Genomic DNA, 17,422 nt, shown 5'->3' with positions numbered 1-17,422 from the left:
ACCCTCAAGATTTGCAAATTTGCAGAGGGTCTGGATACTGAGGTGAAAGGCACCTTTCGTTTTAGAGGGAAAGTATACTTCCTTTCTGCGACGCATCCCTTTTACAAAAAGACGCAAATGAACAAACGCGCAATCAACTAATGAACTCCCACCCCTCCCCCAACTTAATTCCAGGATCTTGGGTCTACCCTCCCCGCTTCTCCGAAGCTATTCGGGCAGTGTCCGGACTTCATCGGAGGGGGCTAGAATCCGGCGTCTGCCTCTTCACCCCCAATATCTCCCGGCCTGACGCACGCGTGCTGACAGGGGAGGGGAGAGGGGAAAGCGTCTCTCGCAGAGAGCTCGCGGTCAGGGCACCCGAGAGGAGATGCCCAACCAGGGTCCAGTGTCCGACTGGACGGAATGCAGTTCTTCCACAGAGCCGCCTGCAGTGGCCAGGGCCGAGGGTGGCGGCGGCGGGTGAGGCTGCGGGGCCCTGAGGGTTTTGGGAGGATGGCCGTCAGCCCTTGGTCGTGATCCCGGGGTAGACGAGGGGGTGGGAGCTGGCTGCTCCTGTGGACTGGTCCCTAGTGTACTGAAGTGAGAGGAAGGGAGAACCTTTGTTGTGGCCGACTCAGTTTAGGGGACGGGCTTCTGAGGAAAGCTGAGGACAAGGGTTGGTGCAATGACTGACTAAACGCAGTGACTGCGACGGTCGTCTGGGTGCTTCTTGTGCCCCAGGGGGCGCTGCGAAATCTGCTTGAACGTTTGCCGTCTGGCCACTGTATTTCTACAAAAAGGGGTTGGCAGGCTGGGCGTGGGGGGTTAGGGAGGCACCAAGGGAATAGACGCTCAAAGGAGCGCTTCCAAGTCAACAAATCATTTCCCTGTGTGACATTAGTCATCTTTATGTCAAATTGAGATTCAAAATCTGTAATGAGACAAGTTTTAGAGGCACCTTGAATTTGGCATTTTCTTCACTCAATAGTTCCTTTTTCATAAACCCTTTTGAGCAGGTTTTTACTTTTTTTTTTTAACTGCTTAGTGGAAACTTTTGTATTTTAATTTTTAATTGAAGAACAATTACTTTACAATATTGTAATGGTTTCTGCCATTGGGTTTTTACTATTATTTCCTGGACGCTGAAGATAGTTGGTGAAATTGCTGTTGGAGGCAGTACCTCATCCCTTGCATCAGTTATTCCCTAAAAGTGAGAACTGCCGGATGTTCCTCTCAAGCCCATAGTCATGGCTCCTGCTGCACCCATGGCCATCTTTAAAAATATATTTATGTGTTTGGTGCATTGATGACTTCTAAAGATGGGATGGTGCTATGTTCCTCTTTTCTGCTCTTCAGAGTGTTTAGCAAAGTTCTGGATCCTAGTATATCAGAGCATCAATGAATTCTTGGACATTGAAAAAATTGTAGGAAGAGGAAAAGGGGAGTGTTTTGTCTTAATTTGAGAACCGAAAAAATGAACTGTACAAACATTCTAGACCAACTTAGTTCCAGTTCACCTTAAATTACATATAATAATTTTATTAAGAATAAAGGAAGAAAATACCATGGATAGCACAGAAGCCCAATTACTTCATTGAGCTCAGTGTAGGAATTAGATTCTGAGGCTGTAAAATTAAGGCCAAATCTGGCTTAAAGTAAATACTTTATATATAGTATGGTAAAAATCTCTGATAATTCACTTTGAAAAAGCCTGGAGTCATTAGGATATAACCAGAATTATAGGAGAAGGCTTTGCAAGACATTATATCTGATGGAAATGGAGAGTAAAAAGCATATGTAATACTGTCCGTATTTTTCATTTAAAATACTTTATTTAATGTTTATACAACTGTCAGTTGTTACATATTATATACATCCTTTTTTTCTTAGGTCAGCTGGACATTCTTATTACCAGAATTCCAAAGGTACTGGTGAGTAGAGTATATAAAGCAGATAATACGCATCAATAATATGGCTAAGAGAAATAAATTTTGCTATAAATACTAACACAATGGAATTTTTAAAAGTCTTTATTAGCATCTTTGGTAAACTCAGTTTTTAAGATTTTCAGAGAACAATCCAGCAGGTTCTGTCTCCTGCTAAGATATCTCACATCAGGGACTTCCCTGGTGGTTCAGTGGCTAGAACTCTGTGCTCTCAGTTCAGGGGGCCCAAGTTTGATCTCTGGGCAAAGAACTAGATCACATATGCTGCAACTAAGACCCGGAGCACCCAAATAAAATACCGTACATCAAAAGAGTACTTCAAAATTGCAGTGAATCTGAAAAGAACTGTTTATAACTGATGTTGGTTGAAAGGACAGAACATAACCTGGGGTTTATATTAATATTAATACAAAGATTGAAGGAAAACATTCTCAATTGTACAACTTCAAAGAACATAAAATATTTTTCAGTGCTGTTGTTTTCCTCTCACTTGACATTAAGGATATAGCTGCTGGAGGTAAGAGGTTAAGACAGGCCCCCAAAGACCTCTCACTAACTTTTTGTGGGTGAGCAATTTCAATTCAAATGATGTATAAAACTTGAATTCACTTTGCTTTTTATTGGAAAATTTATAGTCCTTACAGTTACCTAGGAAAAACACACATATTTGTGTGTGTATGCATATATCCACATAACTTTATTATATATACATGTGGTTGTTTTAAAATGGAATTGCTGAATCACATGGCAATTCTGTTTTATTTTTTGAGGAACTGCCATTACTGTTTCCTCAGCAGCTGCACCAGTTTGTGTTCCCAGCAGCAACACACAGAGGTCCAGTTTCTCCACATCCTAGCTAACACTTGTTTTCATTTTTTGATGAGAAGGAAATGGCAACCCACTCCAGTATTCTTGCCTGAGAATCCCATGGATGGAGGAGCCTGGCAGGCTACAGTCCATGGGGTCAAAAAGAGTTGGACACCACTGAGCGACTTCACTTTCACTTTCTCTCACTTCCATACTTATGGATATGAAGTGATATCCCATTGTGATTTTGATTGCGTTTCCCTAATGATTAGTGATAGTGAACATCTGTTCATGTGTTCATTAACCACAGGTATATCTTCTTTGAAGACATCTAAAGTCTATTTAAGTCCATAGCCCATTTTTAGCTGGGTTGTTTGTTGTGTTTAACTATTGTTTTTAAAGATTTCATTTTCTGTAAAGAAATGCTAAGCTTCTGAGGAATTAAATTTTAGTCCAGTTCTAATATGCACCTCAGAACTGTTAACAAGGACACACAAAATATATTCTTAGATAATTACTCCACACTTATGATATGAAAAGGCTTAAAAAATAAACTTTCAGTATGTTGAATTGGTGTTCATTTTATTATTACAGATTCCAAATTATGTTTTAAGGATCATAATAATGTAATTTCTGGATGATTTTATATTTGTTGGTAAATCAGCTAGTCCTTTAGTATGCAAATGTAGTTCTTAGTTATCTGCACTAACCATCCAATTTCCCAAAATCTTGAAGAAGTAATTAAATTTAAGGTTTAATATGTAAAATTACAGTGGCTTTGTTATCAATAATAACGGAAACAAAACTGTGCTTATTTAGTTTACCTCGTACAGATTTTTAACTTGGAATTTGTTCTGCCAGCTTTGTTTGTAATAGCCCCAAACTGGAAACAACCCAGATTTCCATCAAGAAGTGGATGGATAATCAAATTCTGGTATATACATGCAATGGAATAAAACCCAAGAATAAAAAGGCACTATCTATTGTTACACATTACATAAATAGATCTCAAAATAATTATGTTGAGCGAAAGAAGTCAGACAAAACCAGAATATATACTGTATGTTTCCATTTATAACAAACTCAAGAAATTAAGCTATAGTGATAGAAAATGCATCAGTGGTTGCTTGGAGAGAGGAAGTGTATGGGGAGGATCGGAATGTAAAAAAGTTATTTTCTGATTAAACTTTGCCAGGCACTGTTTTTCCCCAAACTGCTAGTAATCCTGAGTTACCTTAACATATGTGAGGCTAAAAACTACTTTCCATTCTTCTGCAAAAACATCTCAACTTTTATTTTTATTAAAGGCAATTACTTTAATGTACCCACATCCATATTTGAAACAATGAAATAACTGAAATTATGTAAAAATAAGTTTTAATTAATTTCTGCAAAGCTCTTCATTTTAACACTGCCTTATTAAAGGGACAAAATGTGTGTTATTCTATGTTGCATCTAATATAAAGTTTTGAAACTACATCCTGAAGTCAAATGAATGATAAAATATTTTTGAAAATCTTTTAAAAGCACAAGTCCTGCATGTATATTCCTGTTTAGTGTGGTCTGACATACAATGAACTAAAGAAGTATACTGTCAACAGTTTGCATCTCAATTCAGTTCAGTCGCTCAGTCGTGTCCGACTCTGCGACCCCATGAATCGAAGCACGCCAGGCCTCCCTGTCCATCACCAACTCCCGGAGTTCACTCAGACTCACGTCCATCGAGTCAGTGATGCCATCCAGCCTTCTCATCCTCTGTTGTCCCCTTCTCCTCCTGCCCCCAATCCCTCCCAGCATCAGAGTCTTTTCCAATGAGTCAACTCTTCGCATGAGGTGGCCAAAGTACTGGAGTTTCAGCTTTAGCATCAGTCCTTTGCATCTCAGCTGAGTTCAAAATAATTTTGTCCAGATGTAATGATTATATATAGTAAATATTTATAAATGTCTTTGATTTTTTGTGTGCTCTAAAACCACATGGCAAAAAATAAATAAATAAATAAAACCACATGGCAATCATAAAGTCTCTTCAAATTTAACAGTTTGACTAAAACTAGTACTCCAGAATAATCACTGACACATGTAAACAGATAGATCTTAGTAATTGTTAAACCAATCTTTGCTCATAAGAGTCACATTATAATGTCCTTGCCTACAGACAGAATCAAAGATGGACACAAAGTGAACTCGCCTAGAGCCAAGCTGCAAGAGTTACGGAAAATGCCTCAAACAGTTCACACCCCTAAGTCAATGACAGAGCCTTCCTTTCTAAAGGTATGCTAACTAAGTACCAATATTTTATTTAAATGCTAATAGTCTTTGTATTCAGAGTTGAACTTTTTATTGAATCTAGTTCAGAGAGTAAAGCACTGTAGAACACAAGTATACCCAGCACACTGTCTTAGTGAAGTCGCTCAGTCGTGTCCGACTCTGCAACCCATGGACCGTAACCTACCAGGCTCTTCTGTCCATGGGATTTTCCAGGCAAGAGTACTGGAGTGGGTTGCTATTTCCTTCTCCAGGGGATCTTCCCAACCCAGCGATGGAACCCGGGTCTCCCGCATTGCAGGCAGACGCTTTACTGTCTGAGCCACCAGGGAGGAGTCCATAAATATCTGCTGGGTAAACTCAAGAATCAGTGCAAGAATTTTATCATTATAGATTCCCTTTCATAGGAATATTTTCATGCTTTGTGATACTTTGGCTTTAATGTACATCTTCACTCTGGAAGCTTAGTGCCCCAAGCACAAAGATGTCTGAGGAAAGTTCCACTCTAGAGATAGAAACCCAACCTTGTAAAGATTTTGCTCAAGGACTCTAAAATTAAAAGCAAGCAAGAAAATGGCAACAAGTATTTCATGACTGTTGATCTGTATTACCTATTAAAGATCATAGCTGCCAGAACTAACCTCTCTATAGCAATGTAAATTAGGGTTATTAAAGAGGTGTGCAAATTGGTAATTTTTGAGCCAGATTAATATAGTTGAATTTGCATAAGTAAAATGTACAGATGGTACGACACTCCTGAACATTTCATCCTTTCAGATATGGAATATTGCCAACGTCTGTTCTACAATGCAGCTATACATCTTTTGTCTTTTAGCATCCAGACCTCACCTTAGTCGAGAAGCGCTACCTGTGTAGCGTTGCTAAGATCTATAATGCAAACTATCTGAGGACTTTAATGAAGAGGCACTACATGCATGTGATCCAGCGCAGCTCCCAAAAACCAGGCAGGTGTACCTCCAGGTAGTTTCTCAATAGTTCTCACAAGAAACAAGAGAGCATTCTAACACAGGTGATTTGTGTACAGGTGTCCTCACTCATCACAGGGGCCACCTCAGTTCTCGTTACTCACAGAAGCAGCATTACCCCTGTACTACATGGCGACACCAGCTGGAGAGAGAGGACTTGGGGCCTCCTAACACTGCAGCTGCATCTGCACCTGAGATGATACAACATTCGCTTTGGCGACCAGTGAGAAACAAAGAAGGGTCTGTTTCCTTTTGTTTCAGAGAAAAAATGTACCCCCAACTTTACCTGAAGGGTAGCTAAATGAATGATGTTATATCTCATGCTCCTTGTAAGTTCGCTTTAAGTTCAGAATAGGTTGGACAAAGGCACAAAAAAGTGCTATCTTATGGCCTCTTTATTGAGCTAACTGGGATATGCTACTTTTTTTTATATATATATATATATATGTAATTTTATTTATTTATTTTTGGCTGCACTGGGTCTTTGTTGCTTTGCATGGACTTTTCTCCAGCTGCAGCGAGCGGGGGCTACTCTTTGATGAAGTGCACTGGCTTCTCACTGAGGTGGTTTCTCTTGTTGAGCACAGACCCTTGGTGCACAGGCTTCAGCAGATGCAGCAGGCCGGCTCCCGTAGTTGTGGCTCAGGGGCTGAAGAGGGTGGGCTCAGTAGTTGTGGCTTGTGGAATCTTCCTGGACCAGGGATCGGATCCACGTCCCCTGCATTGGCAGGCCGATTCTTAGCCACTCTGCCACAAGTCCTGCTACTGCTTTTAGAATTTTGTGGAATTGTAAAAATTTCTATCAGCTAGAGCCCTTTTAAATGATTCCCACTTAAATTCAAAATAATACAAACTCTTCCAAAAGGAGTAGTATACGGTGGCTTCTGCACAGGGGAATACTATAAACCAAAAAGGAAAAAAGAGATTAAGATGCCTGATTATTCAACCTATGCTACAACTGATAGCTTTGCATCTCAGGGTTAATAAGTCATGTGAGAATTCAGGGGCTAAGAGAGTCTCTTTGGTGATGCCGGCAGCTTAATAAAAATTTGTATGGTCTTCCACATATACTAGACAACTGTGCACTTTGCTAGTTCCAATTAAGATGCTTCTCTTTCTTACAGTTTAAAAACTGGATATGCATCTAAAACAAGATGTAAATCACTGAAGATTTTTAGAAAACCAGGCAGACCGTTCATGCAATCAGGTAAATGTGGAATTTTTAATATATGTTTTAAAAAATGTTATGCTTTGAAAATATTAAACCCAATATAGCTCCATTTCTATTAGAAAAGACATTAAAAATTTTGAAGTGTGATTTGCTTACATTGCTCCAAACAAAACATGAAATCGATTTCTGTTTCCACATAAAAGAACATGTCAGGGAAGTTAACATTCAGTGTATTTCTAAGTAAAGATATTATAGTGAAGGCCAGAGACTTAACAATGAAATTTGTCAGAACTCAGAGCCATAAACATGACCTTTTCATGCCACAGCAGTTCTTTTATGAGATAGTGTAATTTTCTGACAGATAGCATTGAAAACTTTTGGCTACTTGTGCAGCATGAGATCTTAGTTCCCTGACCAGGGATCAAATCTGTGCCCCCTGCAGTGGAAGCAGTCTTAACCACTGAACCACCAGGGAAATACCCTAATAGCAAATTTTGTATGAGTCAAATAGTTAACAAAGGGCTATATCACCTATTCCATTTTGTTAAATATTCAACAAACCAGAGGAAGCAAACCAATTATTATTAGCAAAATTTTGCAGAGCTACTCAGATAAATCATTTAGGAAGGACTGGCTTAAAGGATCCTTCTACTCCAAGTATGACAAAATGAAAAAGGCAAAAGAGGAAGGAAGACTGAATGCTCAGAAGTATTTCTCAGAATTGATTAAGTGGAAACGATTAAGTGGAAAGGATTAAGTGGAAGTTAAACAGTTACCTAGTTACTACCACAGTAGGAGGGAAGTGGGTAGGAAGTAGGGAAGTTAGGCCTTCTGAACCCCTATCCCACTGCTGTGTGACAGCACTGCCCAGCTCTGCTGTAAATAACATAACTATGCCTACCCAAGAAATGAGGGAAAGGGCAGGGTAGAACCTAAGTATGGTTCCAAAAAGAACACCTGAAGGAAACCACAGACAGAGGAAAAGTCCCTGTGATGCCAAGAGAAAAGAAACAAGAAAAAACTTAAGGAATGGAGAATACTAAAACTATAACTTCCCCCAGTGAAAAGATTTTTGCAAAGCAATGGGAAAACAGGACTTAGTAGCAAAGAATTTGCTATAATATAACCTGATTTGAATACAGTATTAGGCAACTTACTTTTAAAAAGTGAGATATTTAGGGGGAGGGGGAAGTCATGAAATTTTGAAAATTACAGGAAGTTTATGGCAAACGCTTATTAGTAAGGTAGGTCATTTTGAAGCTTGTTCTTAAATACAAATCTCAATTTTCAGGATGAAATACTTTATTTCCAAAACAGACATTATAGATTCTTATTTTCCCTTCAGTTTCTGCAAATGATTCTGAATCATACATGAATGAAGAAAAAAAGGAAGAAGATTTACTAAATAAGTGTATGCAATCAATGTCAATTGAAGAACAGGGAGAACATCTGATGTTAACTTGACAACCTGAGTATTGATGATGTGCCAAAGGTGGGGGAAGGGATTGTGAATTGTGTCCTCTCTCTACATTTAGGACAGACAGTATTGTTATTCAAGTAATTTTAGTTTGTTCAGAAACTTTTACCACAATATAAAAAGTATGATGTACTTTCATGCACTACTGATATTTATGTAATAAAATTTATGTGTAATACATGCTTGTATTCCTAGATACAATTAAAATTTATTGTCACCTAAAATCTGAATTTTCTTTAAAGCTGACAAATGCATTGTATAATTCTGTTTACAAGTCCTAAAATAGCAACATTAGAATATCCTAGAAGTATTTCCTTCAGGCTGAGGAAAACTCTGAATATGCTGATATAGAACAGCCTTTGATAGAGATAATACCCTGCCTTGTAGAGAAGGTGCTCAATAAGTATTAACTTCTTGAACTTAGAAATATCAATCCTTGGAAGAAAAGTTATGACCAACCTAGATAGCATATTGAAAAGCAGAAACATTACTTTGCCAACAAAAATCTGTCTAGTCAAGGCTGTGGTTTTTCCAGTAGTCATGTATGGATGTGAGAGTTGGACTGTGAAGAAAGCTGAGCGCCAAAGAATTGATGCTTTTGAACTGTGGTGTTGGAGAAGACTCTTGAGAGTCCCTTGGACTGCAAGGAGATCCAACCAGTCCATCCTGAAGGAGATAGGTCCTGGGTGTTTCACTCTATAGTGTTCTTGCCTTCTAAACATCAGTGTTTAAAAAAAATTTTTTTTTTTAATTTTTTGAGGTATAGTTGATATACAATATTATGTAAGTTTTAGGTATACAACATAGTGATGCACAATTTTTAAAGGTTATACTCCATTTATAGTTATAAAATATTGGCTATATTCCCTATGTTATACAATATATCCTTGTAGCTTATTTATTTATATTTTAAGTTTGTACCTCTTGATCCCCTTATTCCTATCTTGCCTCTCCCCCTGTAACCACTAGTTTGTTCTCTATATCCATGTTTCCTTTTTGTTATATTCACTAGTTTAGTTTTTAGACCCCACAACAAGTGATATCTACAGTAATCTGTCTTTCCCTGACTTTATTTAGCATAATACCCTCCAAGTCTATCCATGTTGCTGCAGATGGCAAAATTTCACTTTTTAATGGCGAGTAATATTCACCACATCTTCATCCATTCATCTGTTGATGAATCCTTAGGTTCTTTCCATATCTTAGCAATTGTAAATAATACTGCTATGAACACTGGGGTGCATGTATCTTCCTGAATTAAACATTAATGTTTGCAAAATTTTGTTTAAACTTAAAAGAACAGGGCATTTAACACAGTCTGAAAAATCACTGGATTTACTATGTCAAATACTATTTAGAAAATAAAACCTGAGTCCAACATTATGATCTAGAACAGTTGTTAAGGCATGAGCTCTGAAAAGCCATCTACCTTATCACTGTAACACTTGTCTGCAGTTTCATTTGGCCTCTTATTTTCATGATTTTTAAAAATTAAAACACAGTTTAACCAACAAAGTATAAATGAAAGGTAACTGTTTATTACTGGAGAAGAGAAAAATGTATACAAGAAAGTCTAGGTTCTTCCTCTTCATGCACTACTTTGGTAATAAAGTTCCAAATATCAACTATGAAGATATTTACAAGGATAAATTTTTCTTAACGTGTGACCATTTACTGTGTGGTAAACATTTTTTCATAGAAATCATACACTTAAACTAAATATAATCTTACAGTTTACAAGAAGCTCCAACACTGTATTAACAGAAGATGATATATTTTACTGCAAAATATTATAAAAGTGATACAATTTTGTGGCTCTTAAATGTTTAATTACTTGAGTTGAACAGGGGAATGGGAAAAAAAAAAAAAAAAAGCCCAGCAGAAAAATCAACAGGACAGGCCTGGCTTTAAGATTTTTTGTATTCAATTCGTTCTACTTTCACATCATCTCCAATTAGCTGATACACATAAGTGACAACTGTAGAAGCCTGGATATCCATCAACACAAATGAAGGAATAATGTTTCTGGAAGAAAATATAAATAATGTCATTGTTTTGTATTAAAAAGCCATAGCATTATAAATTTCAACTTAGGATGACAATTGGGATTCAAGGAGAAATCTGGTTGTTAGACATATTAAAGATAATCACCAATAGAATACTGCCACAGAGGCTGTAATTATTTAAATAATCACATTTATCTTTTACGAAATGTCACATGTTCAATTATTAACTTTTTAAAACCCCAAAATTGCATACTACTCACGTTTCCAAGGCATTATATGCTCCAGTGGCAGAACCTGGATTAATGTAGAATTTATTTTCATGCTCAAATGCTTCAAATTTATGTGTATGTCCTGAAATAAGAATGTCCACATCAAACTGCCTCTGCAATAGGGCTAGGCTGGCCATATCTCCCCATGGAATAACTTGATGTCCATGGATCAAACCAATTTTGAACTGCCCAACAGTCACAACTTTCTGCTCTGGATAATTCAGATTCTAAAATACGAAATAGACATAAAAAATACTTTAGAGATACTGATGTTTATAAATAGCTTTTAAATATTAAATCTCATATGGGTGTTTTGAAACAGTGCTCCACAACCAACAAATCTGTTCAATATCTGATTTCTTCGCAATCTAAGGCTGTAACTGCTCAAAACATAACTTCCTTCAGGAGAACTGGAATTTATCACACAATCTCTTTATTGAGTTTATTTTTATAGACTATGAGTTCTTTACAGAGTAATTCCCCCAAATTTGTGTTTCCTCTAAGAATCCAAGGAATATGACCTGTAAGCTAGGATGTGTTGAAATTACATCCCAGGCTTTAATAGTTAATGGCTTAGAATAGTAATGATAGTTAACACTTACGTAGCACTTAGTATGAACCAGGCACTCTTCTAAGAGGTTATAAATGTCAACCTATGTAATACTTACAAACAACCCTGAGAGGTAGGTTTCATTTTGACCTCCACTTTATGGATGAGGAAAATAAGGCACAGAGAGGTTAACATAGCTTGCCTAAGGTCACAGTTGATTAACTGTTTAAGCCAAGATCTAAACCCTGGAAATATGGCTCCAGGGTTGGTGAATTTATTATCATATTAGAAGCAAAAAAAAATTTAATTCTTGCTGCTGAAACTAGCATATCACAAACAGAACTCCTAATATATTTTTAATAATCCAAACCTATACTCTGTTGACAAGATGTCTGCCCTTTCCTATTTCATCACCCCCAACTCTCATCCTACCTTCATGCCAACTCTAGTTTATTCAAACTTAACTGCAAAAAAAGGAGCACCAGTGAAGTTAAATAATTTATGAAAAATCTTCTATTTCCAGAAATACAAAATAAAAATTTCACACTAGAGTCAAGTTTACTAAGCTTGATCATACAGTGTTAACTCTGGCAGGGGTCTTAAAAATCATCTATTCCAATCTTATTTACATAGTAGGGAAATAAGAGGATATAGCTTGCCTAAAATCTCAGTATTAATTAATAGGCAAAGTTGGAACTTTAGAACTCCTTATTTTTTCTCTAAGGCAAGATTTATGGAGATATAACTTCCATACAGGAAAATTACTCTTTCTGGTATACAACTCAAGGAGTTTTGACAAATACATATAGTGGTGCTGCCACAATCAAGATACAAAACAGTCTACCCGCTCCTCACAACTCCTTCATGCCTCTTTATAGTTAACCCTTGAGACTGGGAACCATGGTAGGATTTTTAGCAGAGAAGTGATGTGATCTTACTTCACCTATAAAAGGTCACTCTGGCTGCTACTTGGAGAACAAACTATGGAGGAAGCAATCAAACTACGGAGGTAGAATCAGGAAGTTGGACACAGTAAAGTGATATCGTGGCCTAGAATGGGTAGCGGAGGTGGTGGCAGTTAAATTCCTAACAAAACCTTTGCATTCTAAATGATAACACTACAAAAAATAGTAACAAAACCGTTATCAATTCAGTTAGAACAAGTATGTAACGTTTAATAAGCAGTCTAAAATCAGCCATTTTCAAACTCTGCATACTTTTTCACTGGAACACTAGGGGAAAAAAAAGACCTTAACAGTTGAGCAACTCTGGTCTAAAAAATAAAGCTTATGCATATATAAGAATCAAGAAAAGGAAATATTTCATGAATATATAGTCAACGCAACAGAAAAAAAAAGAAAAAGGAAGTATTTGGGAAGGCAAAGCGAAGTACATCACCTCATCGAAGTCTCCTCTCACAATATGGACATCGCCAGCCAGAGTCTTGAGATAGTCATAACTCTCTTTGGTGCAAAGGTTTCCAGTGCAGAGAATGTGCTGAATCTTCCCTGGCACCAGCAGCTTTTTGAACTTAGCTGGCAAACTGTTGCACCGATGTGGGATGTGCAGGTCTCCTAATACCAACACCAACTTTAAAGTGTCAAGGTGAGAAAAGGTGTAATGTTAAACATGATTTCAAAATAAGATATTCTCCTCCCATAATTCCTCTTTTAAATTAATCAGAGACTTCAGAACCCCAAAGAGCAGAACTTATTCACACAGTTCCTATCATGAACATTTTAACAATACATGTGATTCTAAATCAATCTTAGTTTATTTTGGTCATAAATAGGTGTGCACACAATACAAGTAACCATTCTACTTACTGAGAATAAAACCAAGCTTTCTAATTCATTTAGAGACCTATAAAATTAAAACTCCATAAAAAAACTGAAAAATGAAAAATACACTACTGAGCCCTATGGAATCTGATATGGTAATTCATATTTCTGCAGTTTTAAATGTAAAACATATTGATTCCAGGGACATTAATAAAAAGAATGGTTAAAATTATGATAGAGAAAAAAGTTAATTCTATAATTTACTATGTTGACAACTATTTGGAGGAAGAGTAGCCAAAATTTACAGTATTTGTTACTTAAAATATTAACAATACATTACAGAAAAATAAAAACAGCCTATGCCTCAAAGAGTTTCAGTAGGACAAACGTGCTTTTGAATTGTAATCTTTGCTATCCTCTCTTTCTTTCATTGTTAGAAATCCTGTCATATTTTTGTCTGGATTAAACTGCCTATATATCCTCAGTTTAGTTCCCAAACTTAAAATGACAAATCACAATTTTCATGTACATTAGAGCATTAAAAAAAGAAAGGAAGATCAACCAAATAAATGATAATTCAGCAGGAGGTGGTTTAGAGTTGGAACACAATCTCAGATGATAAAAACAAATTCTGCACATAAATACAAAAGAATTAACCTCAATTCTGTGAATTTTTAATTTTAAAATTTCAAGATTCGACATGTATACATCATTTAACAGAATATTGTCAAAAAGGTCATATAAAAATAGTTATCTGCCCTCCAAAGGGAGGGCAACAGAATCAATTTCTCCACGTGGATTAGTATAAGCACCTTCAGATGAGATCAGGGTGGTATGGCCATAGACAGTATAGGCACCTTCTTTCTACAACAGGATGTCTTCCCACACAGACGTCCCATCCATAAATGTAGAAGCCCTTTGACTGGTTTCAAAGAAGGTATGACTATTCCTTGATGTTACCAAAGAAAATATTAACTGTCTTAAACAAGATAAACAGAAAAGTTTGGCCACCACAGACTTTGTAAATTAAAATTAATCGAAAGGTGTGAAGTTAAAATTATTACCACAATAAGCTTGATTCATCTTGCAACAAGTATCAAAATGATCACAAACAAAAGGAAATGTCAACAGAACATACAGTAACCAAAGTAACACAAGGTAACAAAACCTGTGCACTTTAAAAGAAATTATTAAATAAGCTTCTTTACAAAGAGTAGTTTCAGCTGGTATTTGCTCAATGACTTATATTGTTTCAATCCAGATCTCAGTGGACAAAACGTCTATAGAACTAAAAACCACCACATAGCTTCCACCCTCAGTGGTAATCAATACAAAAGTACCTGCAGATAGAACAATCTTCATCTTTAGAGGGGGATCCCTTCAGATATGGATTGAAGTGCATAGTTAATGTGGGAAGCTGGCATTTAAGAAAAAGGTAAAAAAACAAATTTCTATATTAAAAGGAAAAAAAAGAACCTCAAACTCATAAATTAAGGGTATATGACTGTAACAGGTTGAAAATGTTTGGGACTAATCATGAATGAGCTGTTCAATCTGAGTGTGGCTGAACGAACATTCATAAAATGTGATACTTTATAATGATCAATAACCTGAATCATATAATGTACTGTAGATTATGCCCAAGTGTACCTACACTATTAGCAGTTTAAAGATGTAACAATGAAAGGCCACAAAGAAATTATCTCAGATTAATAAGGATCCTTACTAGGACTCTGGTTTCCTGCAGCTAATGAAGTTATATGGGGAAAAGTATCACATAACAAATGTCATACTTTGAGCAGCGTCTTTGCCCAAATTCCACACTTTGACAGTGCAGGTTAGACATAGATTACATAGAGTCTTTTAAGATGGCAAAAGATTCTGGAAATGGCAGTCTTGTTAAATTCAAATAAAGAACCAATCTAATCAAAGCACAGAAAATTTGGTTACTTGCTATTTGATAGACTGTAAAAGGGTGAAATCCCAGTAATCAGCCACCCCACCACCACTGTTAGTAGGAGCTAAGAGAAGAAACTTACTCTGTGCCCAGCCTTAGTGGAATGAAGAAGTTGATTGCAGACAGGGGAATGAAAAAAAAAAAGGGTGAAACATGACCAATGTTAAAAGAAAGCAACGAAAAGAAACAAACCAAAAAAGAACAAAAAACTCATCAAATGAATAAGCAAACAATTGTTAATGATTTCTGAGTGTTATGAAAGAAAATGTTAAAAATCAGCTTTGCTCAAAACAATACCAAAAGAACCATTTGCTGTACTATTAAATACCACACACACACACACATTTACAATCTTTTCTAATTTTCTTAATCTCACTCTCCACTTTGACGCCTATCCCTTTTGTTTTGTTGCTCTGTTTAGAATTTTACAAAACAATTTGGAAAATTCACCAACGATAAGCTTAAATGAAAGCTAACATTTTCTGGATTCTTTAGGCTTAATTATTCTTTAAATACATTGATTTTAATTCTCATGTTTAAAATTCTAGTAGTTGAAAATTATGCTGCAGCTAGGTCATTATTTTGTACAGAAGATCTAACACAGCACTATGAATACATCATCAAGTCACCAGATACTGGATGATAGAAGCAAACACCCTCCTCCAGCTAAAACTGGACTTTTCCCCACACCTAAATTTGTCACCCACAGACTCTGGATACTGCTGAATATTAAACATTTTTAGTCTCTTTACCAAATAAAATGCTTTTAATTGTAAAAGAATCCATCAATGCTCTAAACCTTGCCCAGTTCTATTTCACATGAAAAGTGATACTTCAGTACAACTACCCTGAAAATCTACCTAAAAAAACCTCAGAAACATGAATACTTAAATCATATCAGGAAATTTCATCTTCTCCCTGCGATAAGATGTCTCAAAATTAATGCTAACTGGACTACTCTAATCTGGAGTCTGTTTAGAAGCAAAAATCGTGAGATTAGAGTCTCTAACATATACAAAGAACTAAAGAACCACAGACCACGAATGTCACGTTTATAAGGCACCTTAAAGGTTGCTTGTTATAGAATCATGATTTATCTTAAAAATGCACTGGATGTTCATCACAGAGAGGAGTCCCTTTTTATCAACAAAAACCAAGATCATCAGAGCTCCTTTTCAAACCGTTCTTAACTTTTCAGAAAATCAAGGGCACTTTGAAAATCTGATTACAGCTATTAGGCCTCTCCAGCAGCAGCTCCCAAGTTTTCACGTAGGAAGGTCTTAGGGGTACCGACTTATTGGGGGTATGGGGGTGATGGGCCGGTCCGGGGCAATCCGATGGACAATGAGGTAAAGCTTCCCAAACTCCTCTTGACCGCCAATAATGGCCCTTTAACTAGAAGAACATACGTACTCACAAAATCAGTTCGAAAACCACTAAGGAATTCTACTCTAAAGGGTCGCAGTCTCCTGAAGAAGCAAGTAGTTCCAGCAATTCTAAAAGCCAAATCCAGTCCTTTGAGGGTACACCGCCACATTTCAATGGCAGCTCACGTTATTTCAAGGGAGAAAGGAGACTTATTATCCCCTTTCCCCAGACAGCAAATTAAAATGGGTAGAGAATTCTACTCGCTTCTTCCCGTTTTGCATCCGAGAAGCCAGTTTTCGCCACATGGGGGTGGTAACCAGTGGGTTACCAAGCAGCGGGAGGTACTTTTTGCGGGAAAAGAGCTAGGAAACGTCTGGAAACGGAGGGGATCCCGTGGCTCCTTTCTCGGGGATTCTCAAGGCACAGGCCCAAAGCCTCCTTCCCCGGCTCGGGCGTGCGGGTCTCGTGACAGAAGCAGCAGCTGAGAGTGGCCCTTTCCGCCTTCGGACGTCCTCTGGCCCCTGGGGTTGGGATGCAAGGCCCCGGCTGGCCGCACCCAGAGGTGGCCGCTCTCTTTCCTCCTTTGCCTTTGCCCAGGCACCAGCCCAGGCCGCAGTCGCGCCCGTCACGGCCTCCAGGATCACCCAAGCCCTCGCCCAGTGACTCCCAGCGGCTCCCAACAACGCAGAACCTCAGCCGAGAGGCAGGCCTCGGTGGTCGCAACTGCGGTACTCACCATCCTGTCACTGGGCTCCGCTCAGTCACCACAATCGCCGCCGCCTTCTCTTCCTCACACTTCTCGGCGACCCGCCCACCTCGTTCAACACCAATGAAAAGAGAGGTCGGCAAGAGACTGTTCT

At 37.6% G+C, this 17,422-nt stretch overlaps 2 protein-coding genes across 5 annotated transcripts; one reads left to right on the top strand and one right to left on the bottom strand.

Annotated features, from left to right (window-relative positions):
- The first annotated feature begins 56 nt into the window (after positions 1-56).
- FAM216A (family with sequence similarity 216 member A) lies at positions 57-8,855 on the top strand. 2 transcript variants are annotated; one of them, XM_027566807.1, is made up of 7 exons: positions 57-459; positions 1,870-1,910; positions 4,888-5,003; positions 5,833-5,962; positions 6,043-6,223; positions 7,108-7,190; positions 8,500-8,855. In XM_027566807.1, exons 1-7 carry the CDS (start codon positions 368-370, stop codon positions 8,616-8,618), a joined length of 762 nt encoding a protein of 253 aa, XP_027422608.1. In that variant the 5' UTR covers positions 57-367; the 3' UTR covers positions 8,619-8,855. The 2 variants fall into 2 exon arrangements, with proteins under 2 accessions (XP_027422608.1, XP_027422609.1); XM_027566808.1 differs by having other exon boundaries at positions 58-459; positions 1,870-1,904.
- Positions 8,856-10,147: 1,292 nt separating this feature from the next.
- VPS29 (VPS29, retromer complex component) lies at positions 10,148-17,387 on the bottom strand. Of its 3 annotated transcripts, none has more exons than XM_027566809.1 (5): positions 17,299-17,386; positions 15,277-15,288; positions 12,855-13,046; positions 10,898-11,133; positions 10,148-10,656 (listed from the first exon to the last, which is right to left on the bottom strand). In XM_027566809.1, exons 1-5 carry the CDS (start codon positions 17,299-17,301, stop codon positions 10,539-10,541), a joined length of 561 nt encoding a protein of 186 aa, XP_027422610.1. In that variant the 5' UTR covers positions 17,302-17,386; the 3' UTR covers positions 10,148-10,538. The 3 variants fall into 3 exon arrangements, with proteins under 3 accessions (XP_027422610.1, XP_027422612.1, XP_027422611.1); XM_027566811.1 differs by lacking the exon at positions 17,299-17,386 and adding an exon at positions 16,645-17,223; XM_027566810.1 differs by lacking the exon at positions 15,277-15,288 and having other exon boundaries at positions 17,299-17,387.
- Positions 17,388-17,422: the final 35 nt, after the last annotated feature.

This window comes from Bos indicus x Bos taurus, chromosome 17, assembly GCF_003369695.1.
Source record: "Bos indicus x Bos taurus breed Angus x Brahman F1 hybrid chromosome 17, Bos_hybrid_MaternalHap_v2.0, whole genome shotgun sequence".
NCBI lineage: Eukaryota > Metazoa > Chordata > Mammalia > Artiodactyla > Bovidae > Bos > Bos indicus x Bos taurus.
The sequence above is the reverse complement of the archived record's forward strand: the minus strand, read 5'-3'. Positions and strand labels throughout refer to the sequence as shown.